Source organism: Cololabis saira, chromosome 22 (assembly GCF_033807715.1).
Source record: "Cololabis saira isolate AMF1-May2022 chromosome 22, fColSai1.1, whole genome shotgun sequence".
Classification (NCBI taxonomy): Eukaryota; Metazoa; Chordata; class Actinopteri; order Beloniformes; family Belonidae; genus Cololabis; species Cololabis saira.
The window spans coordinates 25413245-25433323 of NC_084608.1; the positions used below are offsets into that span (position 1 = coordinate 25413245).

A 20079-nucleotide genomic window follows, 5' to 3' on the forward strand; every position below is an offset into this window, starting at 1 on the left:
GACCGATCAGGAGTTTTGTAGCAACTATTATCGACATCAGTACTCGAGTTGTAAAAAGAAATCAGGGGGGATGGTGGATTTTATCATGTGGGGACAGATAATTTGTGCTGATTACAAATAATATAATATATTACAAATAATAGCACTGACCAAAACACCTGCAGAAATACTGCAGGAATGACATAGCAGCAGTTAAATGCAGCCTTCTGTAAGCTTTAAATATCCACTGGGCTTACATCAAATACATCAAAACACAACAATAAAAAACAGTTTTCTGAACTTATCAATATGACTCTGTCCTTCACAGGATAAGTAAAATGGATCACTGCAAAAACTCAAAATAAGAAAATTTGTCCTATTTCTAGTTAGTCCCATTTTAGTAAAAAAATCTTATTACACTTAAAACAAGACTCATCACTGGAAAAAACAACACTTTTCACCTGTTTCAAGTAGATTTTCACTTAAAATAAGTAGAAAAATCTGCCAGTGGAACAAATTTTTTTTGCTTCTAATGAGAAGATAAATCTTGTCCCACTGGCAGATTTTCCTACTTATTTCAAGTGAAAATTTACTTGAAACAGGTGAAAATTGTCAAATAAGTTATTTTTCTGGTGATGACTCTAAATGTTGAAATAGCAGTAAAACCACATTCATTGATGAAATGACATAAGGGATTGAAAGGGGGGATGGCAGTTTTACAGGGGGGATGATTTGGACCGTTTTTATTTTAGGGGGGGATGCCATCCCCCCTCATCCCCCCTCAACTCCAGTACTGATCGACATCCACTGTGTGTTTAGTCAGAGTTGCATCTTCAGTGATGTTCATCGGCGTACGCCCTGACTCAGGTGACCCCGACACCGACTTGTGCCCCAGCCGAGAGCTCCTGATGGCTTTCCTGTTGACCCTAAGCAGCGTAGACCCGTCTAGGAGCACGTATCCCTCCAGCAACAGCTGATGTCACCACCACATCTGGCCTCAATGACATCGTTGGAACACGATCGGGGAACTCGAGCCGTCTCCCCGGACCAGCTCGCAGCTCCACATCTGACATGGAGCTAAACAGCCCGGCGGGAGGTTCGGACTGGAAATGCGGCTGATGAAACTTGTCGTTATCGTACGCAGATCTACCTCACTGCGAAAGGCTTCTCCTCCACTTAACATAACAGGGTCCCTGATGGTCCCAGTTGAAGAGGGGGGGGGGGGGTTCTGCACCGCTGGCTCGGGGCTACAAGCTTCACATCGTAGGAAATTGTGATTTATTGGGAACTCGCTGAAGTCTGAACGTCCCGTGAAACACAAGACGGAGGGGTCGGAGGTTAACAGAACGGATCGTATAGAAAGATAAACATCCAAATTTAACTTCATGGGGCTTTTCAGCAGATCTGACCTCCGTGGATGCAACTGATGGGTTTCCTTCACACGTCTGGGGATCTGCTGACGACGTGTTGGCTGCAACGCGTCAGCAGAGCTTCAAAGACGAGAGCTCGTTTCTGCTGGTCCAACGCAGACATCTGAAAGTCCCATCTGCAGTTAATCCAATACAACATGAATACCGGCCGCTAGGGAGCGTTTAAGGCCCCGCTTGGAGAAATGGGGCGTGCTGGACAAGCCGGCGCGCTGGCAGACGGACGGCGGGGCTGCCGCCAACAAAAACACACTATTATGTATGACATATGATTTGAAAGCAGCCGTATTTGAATGTTCCCCCGGAACGGATGAAGTGAGGGACAAAGTTACTCCTTTAATCTGTTTATATGGGGTTTTTTTTGCCGTGGCCCGTAATGGTCTTAAGTTTAGAGTTCGGAAAGAAGTCCAGACTCCATGTTCGAATCTTATCTGAAAGAAAATAATAAACAAATACAAACAATATGTACATCTTTAAACACACACGCCCAAGAAAAAACATTTAAAAAAATCTTTCCGCTTAAAGATCAGGTGTGACAGTGTTAGTTTGCATCTAAGTTGTAGTTTTGTTTCCTCCAGGTGGCAGAAACGAGCGCGTAAATTCCGGGAAAAAGCGCCCCCGTGTGGAGACTTGTGGCACTGCTACATATTTGTGTTCACAAATCCATCCATCAATCGACCTCCGAATGTTCACACTCGGAAACCTTTGGAGAGATTGGTACTGGAATTAATTTACTACAGAAAAACACGTTAAGCTTCTTTAGAGTCGAGAGAACTGCCTCAATAAAAGTCTGCACATCCTTTCTTATTTCATACACATTCAAAAAGGTTTCTCGGACTTGATCGGCGCTCACACTTGCCGCCTTCTGCATCCACAGAACCAGTGTTATCACAGTTCTTCCCCGGCTGAGTCGAGATCCCAGCAGTTTGATGTTTCACCAAGCGGAAGCTTGGATGAATCACGGAAACATCCCCCCTCCTCCTGGGGATCTCCTCGGACCGACCTCTTGATCCGGCCCGCGATCGTCTAGCTGATGAGAAACGCCCCGAAGAAGCTGCTCTTCTCGTCCATGTCCACGGCCGAGGCGTTGGTCACGGTGACGAACAGGCGGTCGCCGGTGCTGAGCGGGAACAGCCCCCCCTGGTGGGCGGAGTGGAGGGAGAAGTCCGCGCCCCGGGACCAGCAGGAGGTCCGGCTCGTCTTCATCAGCAAGATGGGAACGGGGTAGGAGCTCATCTGGTGGGGACGGGACAGAAACGTGACAGAAGGGTAAATCGTGGTCGAACGGTAGGGCTGGGCGATATGGACCAAAAGTCATATCTGGATATTTTCTAGCTGAATGGCGATACTCGATATATATCGATATTTTTTCTGACATAATTGGGGTTTCCCCCAAAGCATTATAGCATAGCATCTCTGTTAGCTTCATTTTTTTCTGAGGCAAACCCTTAAAAAAACAGTCAGTTTTAATACAAAGCCTCGTGCCAAATGTCACACAGGTACATTTATTAACAGAGGTCTGCACAATATCAAAATGTATAAAACAAATGAAATAAAAATAAACTGCCTGCATATATAGAATAAAAATGCTTCTTGAATAAAATAAAACAAATATCCCTTTCCTGCATAACAATTACATTAAAATACACTGCAATTAATACAATGTAGACAGTAACAGGCAGACTTTTCCACTGAGGTTGACAGTTGTGCAAATAACAAAACATTTGTGCAAATCTCAAATAAAACATTTAAGTCAATTTGTCACAAAATAAGCTATATCAAAATCATTAAAAAAATATTTTAAAAAAAAAATCTTTTTTTTGAATCGATTTTTTTTGAATCGATATAACATATCGCGTTTGAAAATATATCGATATATATTAAAATCTCAATATATCGCCCAGCCCTACCAAGCGGGCCGACTTCTCTCTCCTCAGGACCGAGAGAGCCAGTTTCTTAACAATAAAACCTTTAACTTCAGGCTCACGTTTCCCCAAATCTAGTAAAAACACACCCGCCGAGACAAAAAGGGCTCGTGAAATCAGTGGACTGATTAGAGGCCCGGTCTGATGGCGAGCTGGCACGGTGCACGGCTGCGAGCGCCACCCACGGCTCCATTCCTGCTGAATAAAAACCACTCTGCCGTGATTGATTTGGCCTCGCGCTCCGAGAGTTTGCCCCTCGGGACCAGAGATAAACATCTGTCTCAATTATGACCACAGCACAGGAAAACAAACAAGAAAACATAAACCAGAACCCGCACATGTGGGACTCCACGCGGCCGAATGTGAGCTGCATAAATGAGAGCTTTTGCACAACTTTTATTGTCTTATCCTGAGTGACGTGACCTTTCACCTTTAGTGTTTTATCATTTAAGTGACTTAAAGGCTTCCAGATCAACCAAATGGACAAGAAGGGCTTATTTACTTTGACGGTTTCAGGCGCGATAATTAAGCAGAAGCAGACTTGGAGGATTTCTTTGTTTTCTTTTAAATGTCCAAATCTATTCATCTCGTCGCTGCAACTTTCAACTAAGAATTTAATATCTGGAGCATTAAAACGATTAATTCCTTCAGTAACCGCAGATCTGGACTTGATTTTTCCTTGAAAATATCTCCAGTCTAATGAATTCTGGATGTCGGAGACGCCGCCCGGCAACACATGCTCGCCGCCTGGTTTTTTAGTCGCGCATGTGAATCATCGCTCTACGATGTCACTGAAGTCGAAGCTGGGAGGTTACAAGCCGACGAGCAGACGTACACTGGTCATGTTGTCGTGTCGAGTTTTATTGTGGCGAGGAGATGTTTGTTGTGTCACCGATGAGTGAATCTTGGATCGTCTCCGAGGCCGGAGAAAAAACGGGGGTGTTTTCATGCGTTTTGGCCGTTCGTTTACACGAAAACGAAGCTCAAAGTCACCAAAAACGATAATTTCTGAAAACTCCGGCCAAAGTGGAGATTTTCAAAAACTCTGTTTTCACGTTTGCTTGTAAACGGAGGGAAACGGATATTTAGGCTTCAGAACGTCACATTATGAGACAGAAACGTCACCAGCATCATTTGTGCGACCTGTGTTTACAATTTGTTTGGCCACCGTCAATATTTTCTTGTATTTTACCTGTTTTAAATTATATTCCAAAGTCACACTTAAAAGTAACTCCACTTCTCTGTCTCTCCAAACGAAAGACTCTCGTTCCGTCTTCGAAGTAACTGGCAGTCAAAGCTGATTTATGGTTCTGCGTTACACCAACGCAGAGCCTACGGCGTAGGGTACGCGGCGACGCGCACCGTACGTAGACTACGCCGTCGATTTAACCGGAACCATATTATTCAGGCTTTACACGTGTCATTTGTTGACGTTTTTTTCCAGGATTCTGATTGGCTAGCATGACTTTATCTTCAGGTTACACTGCCCCCTGCAGGTTTGGCTGCTCATAGCACCTTAACAGCATATTTATGCGGGTTCGTGTAAACGAGGATATTTTTCAAAACGTAGAGGGGGAAATATCAGTTTTTGTAAATACCCGGCAATGTATAAACGTGGCCTAAAACGACTCTCCAAGGACGAAGTTGTCACCTTTTTGTAGACGTACTGCAGCAGGGGTCTCCCCCTGTCCTCCGCCTCGCCGCCGTCCTCGCCCTCCTCCTCCAGGGAGTGGGTGTGTCTGAAGTACGTCTGGGCGTAGATGTAGTAGAGGCCCGGCTGCGGCACCACCAGCTCCCCGTCCACCAGCTGGACGTCCTGGAGGAACGCCAGCCCCTTCTGGCCCTCCCACCAGGAGATCTTCTGGCCCTGGACCCGGCGGCCGGCGGAGACCGGAGCTGGAACGAGCAAACACACTCAGAGAACAGTCCTTTTTCTTTAAAAGAGACACAAACAAACGATCTTAGTGCAGAGGCTCCCAGTGTCGGCATGGAGCTTTGAGACGGGGTCTTGTTTGGTCTTCAGTTATCAGAGTCTCTCCGTCCCCCCTGATGTCACGTCTCAGGAGTCTAAAGTTACGTTGGGACGGTTATGGCGCTTTTCCACTAGTACCTACTCAGCCCGACTAGGCTCGCCTCCACTCAGTTTGGTTCTTTCCCACCAGGGGTCTAACGTGCAGAGTAGATACTTTTCTGTAACTATTCTGCTGAGGTTCTAAGCGGCTGAGTCGGCTGTATCTGACGTCATCACACTACAGGCCACCGATTGGTCGGGGGGTTGGAGTCAGACGTCTGAGTCAGGATGTGGAAATCAGCAAAAGAGCGACTCTGACGGAGCTTCTTGTTCATTTTATTCCACCAGCAAAAGTCTGTTTCATGATCCAACTCTGAGGTGCAGATGTTCATAAACCTGGCGGCTGAGGAGAGAATTAAAAAGGGATCTAGATGGGCGATAAGGAATGACCAGATCTACCAGAAGCTCTGTCACTTCATAGCTGCTCGCGGCTCCCAACGGACTTTTCAGCAGCGCAGAGACAAACTAAAAAAATTAAAAAGGATTGCCGCTTGAAGCTTCTCTCTCTCTCATTTTTTAACTTGATCTGGAACACAAGCCACAGACCCAGCAGCACATTTATCATTTCCTCCAGGTTCTACATCTTTAGTGTTGTTGTCTTCTTCGTTTCACACAATCAAATACGTCACAGCAGCTTCGTTCCAACCTCCTACTTCTGCTCCAGGTGCTGAATTGTTATGGAAAAGAAACCAGGCCAAGTTGAGTTGAGCCGAGCTGAGATGAGTAGAGCCGAGTAGGTACTAGTGGAAAAGTGCCATTAGTCTCAGAAATATGTGTTGGCCACTCTTAGGTGAGGTTTGTTTGTTGTTGCTTGTAATTACGTCTCCAAGCACTAGGTGGTGCTGCAGGTGGAGGTTCACGGTGCTAAGCTACCTTTTGTTTACTTCCTGCATGAACATGCCATGTCGAAAGCAACATTTTAACTCAACGGCAAAACGATGTTCATAAAAATTGCAGTTCTTCGATTGACCACTAGGGGTCGGCTCTAAAAGCCAGTCAAAGTAATTTAACCTCTGTGTTAAAACATTTGCAGTTTGCGCTTGTAAGCGGTTCTTTCCTCTAGTCCAGCTAAGAGTTGGTGCTACCTTGTAACCGGAGCCAATTCTTTATCAGTGGAAACAGTAAACCCGGTTCCAAACTCAGCTCTGGCCCAGAACCAGCCCTGGAACCTGGAACCGGTTTGTTTCCTTCGTAATATGACGCTGCACAGGATGAGGAAATAGGCTTCAAAAGTACTCTTCAGAAAATGTGTGTGTGACATCACAGGTGGGTTTGTCCAGTCCTTCTTTCATATTTAATACGAGGATCCAATTGGAAAAAAATAGTATTGAGTTCATCAGTTTTTACGGCTTCCTACTCCTTTTTCAAGCAGAACACATTTGCTATTATATTTACTAAGTCTCGTCTACTTTGTTTACAATGGTACATTTATTATTTGGTGATTATTATTGTTCTTTTTTATTTTATTGATTTATAGTTCTGCTGTTTTATTTATTTCTTTTTTGCTTATGCTCGAAATCCAAGATACAATACAAAATACAAAAAGTCAGTGCTTCTTACGACATTATTTTCCCATCATCGATGGGCCTAACATGGCGTCTCCTACGCCGTCTGTGCAGCGTTAGGATTTTAAAAGGCCGAACACGAGCCCGTCTGCTCTAAAGGTGTGTCCATGGTCACCAAAGGGACACAAAAAAAAATCTCGTTAACTTAATTGGAGCCCCGCTATCGAGCAAATGACAGGACTCCAGCCCACCAGGTGCCCATTAACACTAGTTATTACCCCCGCCACTATCATAAATAACGAAGGCTCGGGTTCCGCCAAACACCTGCTGGACTGAGTAACCTCCGCTGGTGTCGCCGTGTGAAAAAGTCATTAAATCATCTGAGTTTATTACCTAAAACTCACCAAAAAATACAAGACTTCGGCAGCTGATTTAAAACCTTTACCGACACGTCTGCCTCCAAACTCTCTCTTAGATGACGACGTGGAGAAGGGAACGTATGATACATGGCAAAAGGATTTTCTTATGGGTGGGGGTCCAAACTGGGAGAAAAGTGTCCTTTATTATTATTATTTGAGGTTTTTGTGGCTTTACTGACCTCTATTAACAGTATTCAGACAGGAAATGGGGGGCAGAGAAATGAGGTAAAGCACTGAGTCCTCTGTCTATGGGGCTCCTGCTTATCCCTGTGAGCTAAACAGCACCCCCACTGTTATTATTTTTGAACCCAATATGAAATGTTTAAAATCTGATCATTTAAAAAGGACAAAGTCCTGGTCAAAATGTAATTTGCCTGTTTAGTTGGTTGCAGTTTGCGGTTTCACCACTAGATGTCAGTAGATCCAACAAAGCTTCCCTGGAAGTCAAAATGCTCATTTTAGCATCTCATATTTTGGATTCAGACTTTGTTTGGGTCAATGACGAATAAAGATTTTCAACAGGTCAATTTTAAAATAATTAAAAAAAGAATATCTATTGCAGTAGTTCAAACATTAAGAATGTTGTGTACACATACATTCATATGAAAATTTTAAATTGAGTTTTTTGTCAAGATGAATTGGCACTAACCTTAAAAAAGGTCATCTGGTTCAACCATGATTCATATTAAAATAAATTAATTTCCTTAACATTTTGACATCTTTTTTTTTACAAGTTTTCAGTATTATACAAAAATGGTTGTTTTTTTTAATGGTCGCGCCACATGATATTTCATAAAATGGACATCAGTCAAACTTTGTTTGTATATAATGATGGAAATATAAATACAAATGTGTTGCAATCTTACACACTACAAGATATTTCAGAAATCATGCCAGATAGGGCAGAAGATTGATTTAAATACATTTAGAGTGATTCCAAGAAAAGTTTTCAAAACAAGAGTCATGGTCGGACGGTCGCACCACATGACATTTTTACGCTTAAAACAACAACAAAATCCCAAATAACTAGTATTTTTTGTAAATTTCAAGTGAGTCCATATGTGGGACATGTAGGTCATATATAGGGTATTTTTTTATCCATTTAAACCTTTTTTGAATTGAAAAAAGTCTGTTTTTCAGAAAATATAGGACTCAGCGGGCCTCACCTCCCTCCTCTCGCTCCGGCTTGGGCACAAAGCTGCCCGTCACGTGAGCCGCCACTTTGGGTCGAAAGGAGGCCCTGTCGTCCATCACCAGCGAGGGCAGAACCCGGGACACCTCATCTAACGGGAAGGAAAACAGGGATGAACTTTCAGAACATAAAAACAGAATCCAGTTGTTGTTTCTGGCCCAGTTTCTATGTTTTCATGCTCTCACCTTTCACGGCCGATGAAATCTGCCTCTGGTAGCGCTGCGACAGAGACTGCAGGGGAACAGTTGGGAACAGTTATTCAGACCCCACTCTTTGATGTCTTGTGGGTTATTGCTGTCCCGTGACACCATCGGACCTCAGAACCCGAAAGTGGCACCAACAAAACAAAGCCCTGGACTGAAACGCTGAATCCTAGACACATTAAAAGTAATAAAGTCGCCCCTTTATGTACAGTCAGCTCATTCCACAGCTCTTCCAAACAATCTGTTATTGGACTTTGACCCGGACAATGTGCTGACATCAGGAGGAAATGGAATAACAATAAAAAAAATAGGGCTCTTGTGTCCAGGCTGGATTTCTTGGAAATCTCCTCCTTCCTGATGTTTTAGGTTTCTTTAACTAGTCAACCCCTCTTAAACTCGTGGAAACCAGACTGGAACAGGAATATGAGAGGTGTTTTGTGGGAGGTTTAGTCAGAGGTTGGTAACCGTAGTCGTGACTGAGCTCCTGCAAAGCAGATTTTACGTATTTAGGACAAACATTTCTGGAGAAGTGGTTTGCCTCCCATTAACTGAAATTTCCACCGGTACGGAACGTACCGAGCTGAAAGCGCGCTTACTCCACTGCAACTACATCTCTGATTGGTTGCACGCTTCCTCAATGATCAATTTATACCTCAATTTCTCCCTCAAGGTGGCATTTATGTCTTGCAGCCTTCCTTTATGGAAACGATTGATGGTATAAAGGCTTAAGGGATGATGTCAGATTCCCTTCAGGTAAAGTTTACACCACGCTGGCACCGAATCATCATCATAAAATGTGACTTAACCTGTCTGGACATATTTACGAGGGTGCAGACGATCCATGTTATCATCATTACAATAAAAGACCACGTGGAGCTCATCAACAGAGCTTTTCCATTCAGTTCCTACAACAACCAATCATTCGGAGTGATCACTTCCCCTCACATTTAGAAATGCTGCTCTTATTTCTCATATTCAACTTTAATTCTCGCTGCAGGACGTTAGTTACACGCTCATCCGCTGGAACAGCTCAGCTGTGTGATGGATCCTGCTCACGTTTCGGCCAGACACGACTGCTCCTCCGGCGACGCGGCTGTGATTTAGGTGAGTCCTGATTGGTCCCGCCGCACCGGCACACGGCGCACATTTGTAGTTCTTGCTGGATTTCATCAGATGGAAATCAGAGCTAAAAGATTTAACTCAACTCCTCACACAGTTTTGGTCTATGACCGGTTTTACCCACAAGCCCCCTGAACCGGTTATGAACATCGTTAAGCATTTGCAGCAGAATCACTGATGATCCTGTGGATAGAGTTTAGCTCGGAAAGTCTGAGGAAACTCAGCTACAACGCTGTCTGAACCCAACATGGCCGACCGGGACATTAACAAAGTCTAAACACTGATCGGAACTTTTCTATCTATCCATCCATCCATCCATCCATCCATCCATCCATCCATCCATCCATCCATCCATCCATCCATCCATCATCCATCCATCCATCCATCCATCCATCATCCATCCATCCATCATCCATCCATCCATCCATCCATCCATCCATCCATCGATCATCCATCCATCCATCCATCCATCCATCCATCCATCCATCCATCCATCCATCCATCTATCATCCACCCATCCATCCATCCATCCATCCATCCATCCATCCATCCATCCATCTATCATCCACCCATCCATCGATCATCCATCCATCCATCCATCCATCCATCCATCATCCATCCATCCATCCATCCATCCATCCATCCATCCATCCATCCATCATCCATCCATCCATCCATCCATCCATCCATCCATCCATCCATCCATCCATCCATCCATCATCCACCCATCCATCCATCCATCCATCCATCCATCCATCCATCCATTTCCATTATTGTGCAGACGACAGAGTACAAAATAAAAACTTTTTAAAACTCCATTTAAAAACTAAAACGGGAAATAAAAAAGAATAAAATAACAATAAATATCAATATCAGACACTTTATACTACACCTAAGCATATTGCACTTTTCCCAGTTGGTTATCAATAAACAGAGGTACATTAGTCAAGAGGACTGATGGTACTTTGCTGTTGCCGTCAGTCTCACTGCAGCAGGGAAGAAACTGTTGTAAAAGCATGTTTTCCGTGTGATGATATGTCCGTTCTGCTTTGTCTAAGGCTGAATGTAGAGTGATTATGTTGGAGGAGGTTGTGTGCTGGGTGATGTGTGTCTCTTCGTGCAGCGTTGTGTGAAAATGGTGTCCGTCGACGGAAGCTTTGTCTTTATGATCCTCTCTGCAGCCTTGATCACCCTTGATGCACATAGTGTTAATGTGTAACATTTCTGTCTTTTGTTTTTGACATAACGTCAGATACGGATGGTGCTTTCAACCTGGAACGTGCTGCTGCTACTCCATCTGTATGCGCTTAATAGTTATTACTCAGCTAATTTTACCATTGATTGATCTTATTCCCACTCTATCGGACAAACATGCGACACTGCTTCTTAAGAGTGTTGCTGAGCTGTTATAAAGAGCTGTGATAAATACCACATAGGACCTTTTTAGCCAACAAAGGCTCGCTGCAGCGCCAGCGAGGCCTAAGTTGGGAAAGTTTCACGAGTACCTGTTTTATGAAAACATTTAATATGTTGTTCCTGCAACTATCTTTAGTTTTTCCTACTCTGTTGCTGGAACGTCGTTCCCATCGGAGTGTCAACGGAGCGAGGTCACACATCTGAAAACCTTCCACTGAAACTACACCGTGCTGGTTTGGTTTTTACTGAACGTGTGAATATGATTTCAGATCATTTAAGTCATTAGTTTAAACCACTTTTAAGGCTTCAACTCTCCCAGTTCATGTTCTGAATTAAATAAAATCACTCGGCTCAGTGGGAAACCTCCCCGAGAGGTTAGCAGCAGAGGAGGAGGAGGAGGAGTACTGGAATAAGAAAGATATGCACAAACAGCGAGGAAAAGACCTTCTATTAACTGGATCTGTGGGGGGTTAGAGCAGGGCAGGTGAATGCATTCCTGTGCCGATTAGACCCCTGGAGGATCGCATCACATCTCCCGCTATGAAGGAGCTCATTGTGCAACAGAGATTTGGATCAATTCAGCATTTTTCTTCCGCTGCTGTTCAGGAAGTCCCCCGTTTATGAGAATAATGACGCAACCCTCGTCTTCTAGTCTAAAGCAGGAGGCTGATACTGTCATTATTTCACCAAGGTGCCAAATCAATACCTCGAACACCTCGACCTCTTAAACAAAAGGACGAGGACGTTATCAAAGGGTGGTAAGAAGGTCGGTTACATAAGAAACAACGAAACTGAAGAGCTTCATGACGTTTGCATTTTCCGGGAGGCTTCGGGCTTCGCAGCTGATCTGTGGGGGGATTAGTAATGTCTCCAAAAATCAAGTGGGTGGGGAGTTTTTATTTGAAACAGGCTGGGGAAGATTAAGTTTGAAAAGCTGCACAGCTTGCCAACAAATCAGAGTTTTTAATGCTGGTAGGAAAACAAAGAGAAACGTGCAGCTCAGCGGGACGGGGCGGCCCCGCGCTGCGACCCCGGCGAGGCCTGAGTATCAACGGCTTCATGCACGGACGTGTGTGTGATGTCACACCTTCTCGATGAGCTGGTGAAGCTGCTGCGAGACCTGCCAGCATGGATCCCCCCGTACGGCCGTGATGCTCTGCAGGTCGGCGCCCGTCAGGCAGGAAACGCTGCTCCTGGCGAAGGTTTCCTTCATCTGGTGGGGGGGTCCCAAGAGAAGCATTATTATCTGTTCCTTTAGAAAAAGAACAGCTAACTGCCAGGTGTACAACTGTAACTCTAAGGTATACTGTACGTGTTTGACACAACAGCAATAAGAACAAATACAAAGGGCAGATGTATATCCGTTTTAGGAGTAAAACTGTGGAACTCATTAGACAACGACCTTAAATTAGCAAACTCAATAAAAGCATACAAGATATTATTCAAAGCAAAGGATGGACACATATATAGGAGCATAATAAGCAAACAAAGAAGAATGCACACATGCATGAGATGAAATGACAACTTAAATTGGTTTTGTCGGTTTCCTTACCATCTTTTCACTTTCTGTTTTCAGAGCTATCATTATTATTATTATCATTATTATTACTATTACTATTATTACAGTTATTTAAGCTATTACTATTATTATTATTATTATTATTATTATTATTATTATTATTATTATTATTATTATTATTATTATTATTGTTATTATTATTATTATTATTTTGTGTAGCCTCATGATACTTCATTTGTTCTTTTTGTATATTCTATTGTGTTAAAAGCTGTGCAAGATGAGCTTTATGCTTCAAGCCCAGACCTTTTCGGTCAAAATAATCACAATGTTGACCAAAGAAAAACCTGTGTTATCTTGTATGTTGATTTTTATGTTTGTGATTGACCGAAATAAATATTAACTAACTAACTAACTAACTAACTAACTAACTATATCCAGTCAAGACGGGCTGGTTTTATAACCACCTGTAGAGCAACAACTGCTAATGTCTTTCCCTTTAGGCATTGTGTTGCTCCAGACCAGCAACCTGCTAAAACAGCAGCAAACACAGACCGGTGATCAGTTCATCACAGCTGATGATCAGCAGCACTTTTTAAATCCTAAGGAGCCAGAAAGAGGGATGGGGGGCTTGGTTTTGCTGTTTTTTAAATCTTTCTTTCTTGTTCTGGTGTGATTTTTGTGATTAAAATCCAACCCTTGTATACAAGGGTTGGTGGGTGGTAGGTGGTTCAGGGTCCAGGCTCTAAATGTTTTATAGAGTGTCAGTAATCAAGACGTAAACACGTCTCACACCAGAACAATTGTGTACCTGGCACGAGTCCTGTTCCTTTGCATTTCATCTGTTTAGATTTCATTTCTCACATAACGAGGCGGCGTGTCATCGGGGTTTAATGATTAATGGCTGTAAACACACACACACACACACACACACACACACACACACACACACACACACACACACACACACACACACACACACACACACACACCCTGTGAACTACACTGGAATGAATCCAGGTAAGCCAAGAACACACACACACACACACACACACACACACACACACACACACACACACACACACACACACACACACACACACACACACACACAGAGCTTTGCAGAAACTTCCTGATAATCACAGCTAATCAAACTGTAAGAGAGAGAAAAAGAGAAAGAGAGGCCTATATTGCAGTGAAGAGAAGATAAAAAATGGAATTCCAATAAATCTTTTTTAAAGCACATGAAGTAAAACTCAAGTAAAACTTAAAAACTATAGAGAAATAACAGAAAAGTGTCCACATTAAATCTGGAGAGGAAAGATGACCAGGTTGAGGTTAAAGGTGCATCCACGCAGCCCGCGGCGCTGCGCCTTTACGCTGCGTCTTTGCGCTGCTGCGTCTTTCTTACCGCGTTGAGGGCTGTGGTGAAGTGCAGCACGGTGATGGTGACCACCACCGTCTGCAGCAGGACCGCCACCAGCAGCAGGACCCCGAGCTTCGGACCGGAGCCCGTCATGCCGACACAGCGCCGCCCGGACCCCGAGCAGCACCAGCGCCGTCCCGTCCGGTACCGAGCCGTCCCGACGCAGGCTTCCCGAACAATGGCAGAGGCTGGAGACGGAACCTTCCCCCTGCCTCCCCAGCCCTGCAGGAGGAGCAGGAGGAGGAGGAGGAGGAGGAGGCGGGCCTGCGGAATCAGCCTTTCACTTTTTCTCCTGGACGTTTTTATTGTTTCATTTGCGCGCTGAGAAAACACAGATTGCTTTTCTATAGTTCATTGTGGACGCGCATATCTGCGCATGAGATCTCTGCTGCGGGGTTCTCTGTGAAGAAAAACCCCTCCATGCCACCAGGAGTTATTTTCAGTTCTCACAAACACGCACTTTATTCTCAACAGGACAAACAAAAGAGACGTTTCATCTTTTCATTTCAAAAACGGATCTGAATTTGGATGTGATGGCAGCAACTTCAAGGAACTGAAACTGTAAAACCAAACACTTGCAGAAACATCTACAACTAATGCCAGTGACTCCTTCTTATTATTATTTTTTGATAGAAACTAGACTTGTAGTCAAGACCCCCTACACCAAGACCAAAACCAAACCTAGTAATTTCCTGATCCTGCGTGATTGTAGAACATCAGCTCCATCCTGGTTCAGCTAGTTTCCATATGAGCTTGTATTCAACTGCAGCACAATAACACAGAGAAGTGGATGATGATGTTGAACTCACTATAAATGTTTTCATCCATCAGCTGAGATCAGATATGTGTGGCGACTGCACTACCGCTATTTCTACACTATTGGAGGATTGACTCCAGTGCTTTTAAGGATTGACACGACTACTAACTAGTCCCAAAGTCCTCTAGCAGAATAACCAGCTCCAACACCCCCCTCCACCTCAGAGAAGGAATGAATAGTAAATGTTAGTGATTTAAATTGGACTGAATTTGGAGATGAAACCGGAATTTTAAATATTAAAGATACAATTATCAACCTGAAATTACATTATTTACCATTAAAATAATCAGATTACACCGTATATCAGCATCACTGAAATGGACCTGATGCTTCATCAATCACAACGATATGCAAATATTATTAATATATTTATTCAAACAAGGCCGTTACAAACACAAAACTGTAATCAAATACAGACATATGCAGATGCACCAAAACATTAAATCAGATGCAAAATACAAATAGTTTAGAAAACTGTACATTAACAAGAGGAAGAACTGCCGATCACCAGATTCTGGTGCAACGGCATCTCAATTATCCGAGTCTGAGACCGAGATAAGACCAAGACCACAAAAAAGTCTAATAGAAACATCACTGTTGGACGATAAATACAGGTTGTAGAGCAACATCTTTTCCATGGACGTCTTTGCATCACTCAGCAAGACAACGCTAAACTGAGTCATTACACGTTAGAAGAGTCCAGAGCAGAACTAACCTGCCTGCAGCTCAGAGCTTCCATGTGTTTTTTATGTCCTATATTGCATAAAACACCTTGCATTCTGTTTTTTATTTGCATTTTACAAAGTCTCTGAACTTCTGGCGTCGCAGTTTTCAGTGTTTTTCTGATTCTGATCCCACCTAAGGGCATTTTGTGGAAAGAACCCAAACTTTCCCTTAAAAGCCTCCCAACTGTGCGCCGCCTCAGACCACATGAGCAGAAGATGTCAGGTTGCTCCGGTGAAATATCTACCAGATGTTCCAGACGTTTCTGCACCATTACAGGCTGCGCTCGTATCGTGTTTCTCTGCGATGTGAAGACGGGACTTTAGAGCGGCACAAAGGGCCTGTTGCATCTCCTCGGTGATTGCAGATACGTGTTTCCCTGCAGTTAGAGGACGATAGTCCTGAATGACGGGGCTGTTTTGGAAACTGGTGCGTCTCTAACTTAAACAGGCTGCGTAACAAAACCACGATGTTACGAACCCCATCCTGCTGCAAGATGAAAACCCTGAAGGAAATTAGGGGATGGATGATGAAGTGAAAATGACATGAACAAATCTGACACAGCTCTCCAAACTGTGCAGCAGTCACCTTTGACCTTCCTTCAGCTGCCAAACGGATCAAACCGCCCGTCTCTCACCGGCCTTTTGTAATGACGTTCGTCTCCATCTCCTCAGGTCCACGTGCAGAACTTGTGCAGAACATGGGACACATGTCGCTCTAAACATTAAAGTTTCACTAAAAAGGAGAAATATAATAGCAGAACTGATGCCAGAACCATGTTTAACCCATCCAGACCCGGGACTTCCGTTAAAACTGAGGCCGTTCGGGTCCGTGGCGATGTTTTCCAGTTCAGTTGAGGATCAGTTTGAAGCCAGCTGCAGAGCTCCAGGATTAACAAAGATAATAAATGAGGTCTAAATAAGAAAAACATGAGACTTAAAGTGTAAGCAAGCGTGACGGTGGAGGGTCCCGTGACCTCCTGAACCCTGCTCACTGAGGTTACACCTGCGGGACGGGGTTTTATTTTCATCTGAGGGAAAGTTTGACGACTTTCAGGAAGCGTTGTCTGACTATCGTTGTCTCCCCTCCCCGTGTCTGCAAACACCACCCAGGCTGCTGGTGGGCTCTGCATCCCTGCTGCGTCACGTGACCACGGAGCGGCAACGGGGAAACCAGCTCACAGAGCTGCAGCAGGACTAAGAAACAGGCAGGTGAAGAGAGGAAAGAAGAGGAAACCCGGACATTACTGAGTCATTTAACCTCTGCTCCTAGAAACAGGGATCTGCTGGACTAAAACCTGCAAAAACACCTTTGAGCACTTCTAAACCCTTGGTTAAGTAATGATTTAATAAAGTTCATTTAGTCCATGGCTTTACAATTTAATTTGCTAAACCTTTTCGTCGAACAAGAATATTTAGTTTTTTTAAATACCTGACATGTTTCAGTGATTCCTTTCGCTTCATCAGTCAGAAGATGGCGTGTGTTATTTATCAGCTGATGTTGAAAGGATCAGATTTGACAGGTGCGTCACCCCTCCTGCTGATCCAGGTGTTAGAGAGCGTGTAGGCTCCCTCGTCCCTGTTGATGGTCCTCACCCCCCGTCCCTGATCCAGCACTGGTGTTTGTTGTCTTCTAATTGGCAGGTCACACACCCTCTTGTGAGTCTGATGAAGGCGAAACGAATCGCAGAAACATGTCAGGTATTTAAAGAACTTAAAAATTCTTGGTTGAGTAGCTTTTGGATCCATTCATCCATTAAATCCCACTTGTCTGTGTTTGGGGTCACAGGAGCGGCGGCTTCCTCTCCTCCACCTCCTCCAGCAGTGAGTGAAAACCAGCCAGGAGATGCAGCAGCTTCCCTGAACTTGTCGTCGTGCCTCCGGAGGAGAGTCCAGCAGCCGTGCGGAGGAGAGATCAGGTGAAAAGAGAGGACCGTTTTTCCCCCCTCGGTCATCATGTGAGTGGGAGATCCCTGGAAGGTCGGATGGACGAGCTTGTAGCGTTGCTAGGCGACCAACCTAACAGTCCACAGCAGTCGTGATGCTCTCTGGGGATTTCAACCGCGTCTGCTGACTAATTTGTAATATGACTTCCCTCCACGTATTAATGATGCGTCATTCAATTCAAATCAAGGAAGAGCCGACTGATTAATAATACAAATTAATAAGCATTAATTATATTTATTATAATAATCACAGCTAATCATAGTGTAAGAGAGAGATAGAGAGAGGGAGGCCTATATTGCAGTGAAGAGAAGATAAAAGGGGGAATTTGAATGAATGGATGTTTTTTCAGTCATGACAACACAAAACAACACAAAAAAAAACATTGTACACAGCATTAACATTTCATACAAAACCAAAAATGTGTTGAACAATGACTGAAAAGGCATAGGCTGAAGCAAAATGCTTATAAAAGCCTATCCTATAGTACCAACTTTCTTTTTTTGGCTACCGACCTCCAGAAAACCAAAAAGAGAATAGAAAAGCAAAGAAACAACAAAAGGCAAAGAAACAATAGAAAAGCAAAGAAACATTTACAGATAGTCAATTGCACTTATAAGCTTCAAAAATCGCTTTACAAACCATTTTCTTAAAAACAAAAAGAGAATGACATGTTTTTAAATTTATGTTGGCATCATTCCAGAATTTAACTCCAGTAATGGAGACACATCTCGTTTTCATACATTTTTTAGCTTTTTGTACTGTGAAATTGCAGACACCTCTAAGGTTATAGGGAGACAAATCATAAAATGTAATGAGAGAATTTAGAAAAAGTTAATTTGAAGATATCTTTTTTAAAGCACATGAAGTAAAACTCAAGTAAAGCTTTAAAACCATAGAGAAATAACAGAAAAACGTCCACATCAAAGCTGGGGAGGAAAGATGACCAGTAATGAATGTATTAATTAATATATTAATAATACTAATTGATTTTAAATTCCAATTACCACATTATGCAGATCAGCTGATCCGGGCTCGGTTTGACTTCGCCTGCAGCTGATACTTCGGGTCAAAGTGCTTATAAAGTGCTGAACAACTAAATATGAGATAAAGAAGAAAGTATTTATCACAACAATCTGAAGTGAAACTAGGTTCATTTTCAGGGTTTAAAGGGTTTAAAAGGAAGATACGGAGCTTGTTTGTCTGGGAGGTTCAAGCGAGGGTTTCCACAGCGGACGTCTCGGCCCTCACGGCTCCGCTGACCTCTGTGGCACAGCCGGGTTTAGTAACCGCCCGTGACTCTGCCAGAGGGTTTCCAAGGAGCCCAGAGTGAGTGAGCAGATCCTGGATCCGGGTCCGAGCCAAAGGGTGCGGGGCGGGTCGGCGACGCCGGCGGGGACGTAATGTGGCCGCGGTGCGCCGTGACTCCTGCGTACCGGAGAACAGTCTGGATGTTGTTGTTGGCTCGACCCGGTCGCACTCTGGGTTTGCTTCGGCAGACTTTGAGTCTAAAATCACCAGGAAATAATCCTCAGGCCAACATTTTTTACTTTTTGAAAAGTCCTGTCAGTATTTAGACATTTAATCATTCCCTAAGTATCACGTTACATCTGGACTCGCTGACTTTCTGCTCCAAACATGTGTCACTGTCCTCTGATTGTTACAAAGCTTTATATTGGACCTGAAAAACCCGGCGCGGCACCGCCGTCGGAGGAGCTCTGGTCAATTTTATCAATGTGTTGCTTTGCAGCGAGCCGGGCCCAGCCGAGCCGAGCCGAGCCTATAAATGGATCCTGGTACTTGTGGCTCATTCCTGCATCTGCAACATCTGGCCTCAATCTGGACTCTACGCCCCGCCGCCTCCCCGGGGAGACGCGCCGTCCGCTTCGGTTTCATACAGCTACACCCACCGGGCCTGCTGGGGGGGTGTGTGTGTGTGTGTGTGTGTGTGTGTGTGTGTGTGAAAGGTCAACACCATCCATGAGAGCATCCTCACGTAGAGGCTTCACTAGGAAGACATCAATATCCAGATGTGTTACATGTCTGAGCTCAACTTCAGCCCCCAACGAACAAAAATATTGTTACCGTCAAACAGAGGTGTCAAAAGTATTCACATTCATTACTCAGGTAGAAGTATAGATACTAGAGTTTAAAAATACTCCTGTAGAAGTTGAAGTATCAACTCAGGTTTTTTACTCAAGTAAAAGTATAAAAGTACTGGTTTCAAAACTACTTAAAATATAAAAGTAAAAGTAATGTAAGGGGGAAAAAAGCCATTAAGGACAAAAGCCATTGAAAATGAATGCATCTTAGTATAATGCAAATATATATGTGTACTATTGAGCATTAACATGTGTTTCAGAGAGCAGAAGATATGATGACTAGTTGCCTATAAGTA

At 43.8% G+C, this 20079-nt stretch overlaps 1 protein-coding gene across 1 annotated transcript; it reads right to left on the reverse strand.

The window, feature by feature from the left end:
* Positions 1-1894: 1894 nt before the first annotated feature.
* Positions 1895-14396, reverse strand: tnfsf10 (TNF superfamily member 10). Its single transcript, XM_061713606.1, has 6 exons — positions 14184-14396; positions 12344-12469; positions 8704-8749; positions 8493-8609; positions 4983-5227; positions 1895-2642 (listed from the first exon to the last, which is right to left on the reverse strand). The coding sequence occupies exons 1-6, from the start codon at positions 14289-14291 to the stop codon at positions 2433-2435; spliced, it is 852 nt and encodes a 283-aa protein (XP_061569590.1). The 5' UTR covers positions 14292-14396; the 3' UTR covers positions 1895-2432.
* Positions 14397-20079: the final 5683 nt, after the last annotated feature.

Bases quoted from the DNA above. Each gene is read 5' to 3' on its own strand.
- tnfsf10 (XM_061713606.1), bottom strand. From the start codon at position 14,291: ATGACGGGCTCCGGTCCGAAGCTCGGGGTCCTGCTGCTGGTGGCGGTC. The intron at 5,228-8,492 runs GTGAGGCCCGCT...TGCTCGTTCCAG, and splicing joins GCCGGAGCGAGAGGAGGGAG to CTCCGGTCTCCGCCGGCCGC. The intron at 2,643-4,982 runs GTGACAACTTCG...CGTCCCCACCAG, and splicing joins TGCAGTACGTCTACAAAAAG to ATGAGCTCCTACCCCGTTCC.